Below are 5582 nucleotides of genomic sequence, written 5' to 3' on the forward strand. Positions count from 1 at the left end.
AAAAATTCCTATACCTGGACCAACCCTCCCTCCCCAGCCCCCAATTCTGATTTAGTTGGTATTTGGTGGAACTCTGGTAGTATAGTTCTTTAAGCTTCCCAGATAATTCTAATGTGCAACCAAGGTTGAGCACTGTTATTCTAGTCTGAAAGGGCCTTGAAGGTCACCTTCTTTCCCACATAGTTCACAAACTATCAGCACTGGCATCACCTGGAAGTTTGTTAGAAATGCAGAATCTCAGGTTCCAATCTAGACTACTGAATCAAAATTCAGTGTTTTAATAGAATTCCCCACACAATTCAGATGAACTAAAAAATCTGAGAAGCACTAGATTTCCACTAGAATTGCCCAGAAAGCTTGTGGAAAACAAGACTACCTGGCTTCTTGCCAGGATCACAGAATCTCAATCTCTGGTAAGAGCATGAGAATTAAAATTTTATATATTCTTATAGAGGTCACACAAGGAACTGAGGCTTGGGAATCATTCATCTAGGCCAATGTATACGTCCTCTCAACTACCCAGCCTCCGAGTCTTTTTTGAAAATAAAAAATATAACAGAGATATAGGTTTTTATTTTTCCATCATGCATGCAAGTTTATAACTATTTATACTGTCTAGGAACAAAGAAATAATTGCATTATTACCAGGGTGTCAAATTAGCAAGTAAGACAGCCAGTTACTGATTGCTGTTGGGAGGTTATTTTCACAGAACACAGCAACAGTTTCCAAATTATACTTCCAAGATTGGAGTTATGAGACCAGGTCAAGATGATAACAATTCTAACAGTTACATGAGGCTCCGTCTTACACAGGAAAGAAAGACTAATATTCTGGTGACGGGTGTCAAGTAAGCACCACATCCTATCAGTTTCTGAAAGAGTTTGAACAGAACAGTCCCTGTCTCCTTTCGTGGATGCAGGGGAAAGGGAGCAGCCCCTTCATCTCTTTTTGAGATTTCTTGTTAATTCTGAAGACCTGCAATTCTAAGGCCTATCTCTGGAACTTCATTAGTGAACATTAAGAGCAAAAAGCAGGCCTGGTGTGGACCCCACCACTATCACCACCAAAAGGGAGTCCCAACCTCCCAAAGCAGTCACAGCTGAATTGCACAGTGTCTTGGACTTCTGATAAACAATACAGGCAGGAAGAGGGAGACACAGATGAAAACAGATTGGTCGCAAGTTAATAATTAATGTAGCTAGGTGATAGGTGCATAGGGTCCATGGACCACCTTCTTAACTTCTGTGCATGTCTGAAAATGTCCATAATAAAGAGCAAAAAGTTTAAAAGAAATAAAAAGCAGACCTATACGGCTCTATTTTCCCATTAGGCAAAAATGAGGACCATGGTGAGATTTTACTTTGAGGCAAAATAAGCAGCATATAGCATTAATCTTCCACGTCCATGAGGCGACACCTAGAACAAAAAAGAAAGCATCCAAAGTACCATCTTTCTGTTATTGTTTTCCTCTTACAACATGTACTAATGTTGAAATAAAGACTGGACAAAACTTTGGGCATATCCTCGCCTTTAGTGGATGCATCCTGTTACCATGTATTTGCCAGCAATCGCTTTAATTCTACCATTCCCACCCTTGGGAAAGTCTCTCCATGTCCCCTCCATCACTGAGAGGTAGGCATATTCTCCCTGAGCTTTCTTAAGCCATTTCGACCTACTTTTCCAGGCCCATTCCATACAAGACTCATTCCTTTACTGTATTTTTGCTCCAGCTCCCCTGCCTAGCATACCCTCTCTACAACTCTAAGTCAAGGCCTCCGCAGCCCTCACAGAACTCAGAATGAGGTCTTCCGTAAGGAAAGGGAAGTGAGGGGGAGGGCAAGTATAGACACAGTCCTATTTCCCCACCCTTAAGGATGAGAGGGGGGAAGAGAACACAGGGAAGCCTGGGCACGGAGGGCCCCGCTCAGCTTTTACGCCCAGTGGAAATCAGTCTCGGAGGTCCAGGACAGATTCTGCCCACCCCTGTCTCCATTACCCCAGAAGAGAATCTTGAGATTCCCCGAAGCCTATTTCTATGGGTATTCAAAGGTAGTGGCAAAGAAGGAAAGGCAAGTAAGAAAATGTGGAGGTGTGAAATGAAGTAGACACAGGCTCACAAATCAGAAATACCTTTTCCCCAGCAATCCCACTATAGCATTCTGGTCACATGTGATAAACTGAATGTTACATAGAGTTGAAAAAGGTGCCTAGATTCTATGAGTCTAGTCCCCACCCTCATTTGGAGCCATAGCATAATGGCAGCGAGCACATGTCCACACATACCAGCCCACCCATCAGTCTGAGAGCCCATAGGGTTCTTGGAAGGCCCCTGCCTTGGAAGGTAGGTGTGTGTCTCAGGCACTGGCAGGGGGGCTGCGTCCACAGGGAGTTCTTGAGGCCCTTGTTGAATGGGAAGCCAATCCGGGCCGATAACAACCTAGACAAAATTCAATGGCCTGCCATGAATGAGGCACGGTGCAGAGCTTGATGAACGTTCACCAGGGGAAGGGCCCAGAGGCAGGAGGAGACACACGCTGGAACAGAACACATGTCATACTGCTTCTCACCCTTAACCTCATCCGTGCCCAGCAGTCAAGGGCCAGTGTGCTGCATATCCTGCAGGATAGCATGGACCCTTGTCCAAAGCCAGGGATCCTGTGGGTGGTGCCTGGGCCAGTGACTCCGGAGCCATTGAACAATCCGTTCTGGCTGATGGCCAGGACCGTGTGCATTAGCTTCCTTTCGTAGTAGCAATCTTGCCATCTATGGTATGCATGGCCACCATGAATACAAAGCCCGCTACAGTCAAAGGCTCTGAAGGAGCAGAGCTTAAGGGTGCACTGGTTCCCGTGGAGAATGCCTCGTGAATGTCCATGTTAAAGACGGGCAGGAAAGGCCAGAGCCAAGAACAGGGCGCAGGCACATAGATAAAGGCAGCACACATCTGAAGCATGTGTGCCTCACAGATAAAAAACAGGCGTGAGATCATACAACCTGTGACACTAACGTAAAAAAGCAAGGCCACGGGGAGGCAAAAGAACAGGATCGTCAGTGCCATATTCTTGTCACTGGAGTTCCGAGGGAAAAGGGCGCACAGAGGCCGACACGCAGAGAAGGCAAACAGCCCAACACCTGTGGTCCAGCAGGAGGTAGTAGGGAGACTTGCGCAGATTACTTGGGCTTCTTGGCCCCAGGCTCGGGGGTCTCCACCGGCTGCTTCGCGGCTCCTTGCCTGCCCTCCTTTCCTTTCTCCGCCCGGGCCCCTTCGCTCATAAGGTAGTACTGCAGGGGATTGGGCCACAGCTCCTCATTGATAATCTCAACAATCTTGTCAGACTCAATAGAGGTGTGGTTTGAAAACCACCCGAAGAAGCTAGGGCTGTTGTCTGGGCTCCCCTGGCTTAGGGACTGGAGATCGTGTCCTGGGAGCCACTGGATTGGAGTCGAACGAGACACCACCTGGCCTGAAGGGCCACACCCATATTCCTTGATGAGCACCTTGTTTTGGAAATAGGGGTTGCGCTCGAAGTAGAACTTGATTTTGTAGCCCAGCCTGGCGAGGCCAAGCTCTTCCACCTCCAGGCTGTTCAAGTAGCTGAGCACTTCTTTATCTTTGCTGTTCAGGAAGGATGAGAGCTGGGGGTGGTTCTGCAAAGCCTGCCCCCAGAAGCCCGGGACGCTCTGGATGAGGACGTTCCTGCGCTCTAAGTGGTGCAGCCGCAACTGCCCAAACTTGCGCGAGAGGCGCAGGTAGGCCCTGTCGGCCTGGGCGTTCATGGTCTCCAGCTTCTGCTGGACCGTCTCCAGCGTATCCATGCTGCCATCCGTCGCCGGGGTCCCTGCCCCTGCATCCTTCTCCGCCTTCTGTTCCTCTTCCTCTGGGACAGACGCACTCTCCCCGGCGGGGTCCCGCTTGGGCTTCCCACCGGCCGTGGCCTGAGGTCCCTTCCCCCCCGGGGCCTTCTTCCCGGCGTGCCCACGCAGATTTCGAACGCGGGGGCCGTTCCTCAGCCTCCCCACGGTTCCCACGGTTCCGACGAAGACAGTGTCCGCCGCCAGGCGCTCCGAGAGGGACGTGGCCTTCCCCAGGCCGAGCCTGGACGCGGCCTGCCCGCGCTCCCCCGCCGCTCGCAGCGCGAGGCCGCAGTCCAGCGGGAGCCGGGAGGCGTCCTCCCCCGGCCCCGGGAGCTGGAGCGCGGCGCTTTCCAGGCCGCCCCACCCCGCGCCAGCCTGCACCTGTGCCGCCGGGGGCTCCTCCCCGAGCCGCTGGCCCTGCGGGGGGTCCGGAGGGTCCGGGGCGCGCGGGGCGTGGTCGGGGGCGGCGCGCGCGCGGCCTTTGGCGCGGCCTTTGCCCCGGCCTTTGGCGCGGGAGGACTTTCGGCCCCGACTTCGGCCGCTCATGATGGTGGCGGACGCGACTTCAAAGCCACGCTCTCACCCCGTTGCCTCCGGCGCCAGCTCGCGGCCCCAAGCGGCGGGCCTCACCATGGCAACCGCGGACGTCACGGCTGTGGGACTGTAGGTCGCGCGAGGGCCGCCGCGCCCAGCGATTGGCTCCCCCGCCGCAGCTGCGCAGGAACCCACCCCCGCCGGCGCCCCGACCCCCCTCGCACCCTCATCTTCACTCACAGCAAGGGAGGGGGGTTCCCCTTCCGTTCTCCCCTTGGGCCTCGGGGTCTCCTAGAAACACGTGTCACTCCTCACATACTAGCCCACCCGAAGGGAGCGTCCGTCTGTCCCATTATCTACTTTCTAAAGGAAACACCTTCAGTTCCTTCCATTATTTCCCGCAGCATCTATCATGATGCAACTGCTATCGGCCTCCAGGTCTCATCTTGGAAAGCCTCCCGGGATGGAAAGGTGAGTACCAGAATGCCAGGCCACCGAGCGGTTGGATCCGTGCTGGGATGCTAACAGTAATTCTAAGGATAATAGTATTTGGCCCGGGCCTAACCGGTTTGGCTCAATGGATAGGGCATCGACCTGTGGACCTAAAGGTCCCAGGTTCGATCCCGGTCAAGGGCATGTACCTTGGTTGCGGGCACATCCCCAGTAGGAGGTGTGCAGGAGGCAGCTGATCGATGTTTCTCTCTCATCGATGTTTCTAACTCTCTATCTCTCTCTCTTCCATCTCTGTAAAAAATCAATGAAATATATATTTAAAAAATAATAATAGTATTTGGTGAGTATCATGAATTAGGCACTTTACTAAGTGCTTTCTATGCATTCTATCAATATATGAGGGAGGTATTGCTATCATGCTCATTTTCCAGGTGAGAGCACCGTCGCTCAGGGACGCCAAGGAACATTCCTGAGAGTCCACAGTCAGGGACGGATCCCAGTTCACACCCGAGCCTATCTGACTGATCACCTGTGCTTTATATTCACAAGGCCACCCAGGCTTGCTCAGCTGTCAGTTACCTTGCTAGCATCACCCAGTCCTCTAGCTGCCGCAGGCCAGTTGACAGAACTGGGCTGCCACTCAAGGTGTAGGACCAGGAGTGAAGGCCGCCACGTCAGCATTCCCGTGATTGGAGTAAGACAGGCAGGTGGTCAGAGTCTGATTATCATTCAAGAAGCA

The 5582-nt window shown here is 52.3% G+C and overlaps 1 protein-coding gene across 1 annotated transcript; it reads right to left on the reverse strand.

Annotated features, from left to right (window-relative positions):
- Positions 1-3172: 3172 nt before the first annotated feature.
- TSPYL5 (TSPY like 5) lies at positions 3173-4402 on the reverse strand (the record flags this gene model as incomplete). Its single annotated transcript, XM_081110983.1, has 1 exon — positions 3173-4402. The coding sequence occupies one exon, from the start codon at positions 4400-4402 to the stop codon at positions 3173-3175; it is 1230 nt and encodes a 409-aa protein (XP_080967109.1).
- Positions 4403-5582: the final 1180 nt, after the last annotated feature.

The sequence above is a fragment of the Myotis nattereri genome (genome assembly GCF_964212035.1).
Source record: "Myotis nattereri genome assembly, chromosome: 17".
In the NCBI taxonomy this organism is placed as follows: domain Eukaryota; kingdom Metazoa; phylum Chordata; class Mammalia; order Chiroptera; family Vespertilionidae; genus Myotis; species Myotis nattereri.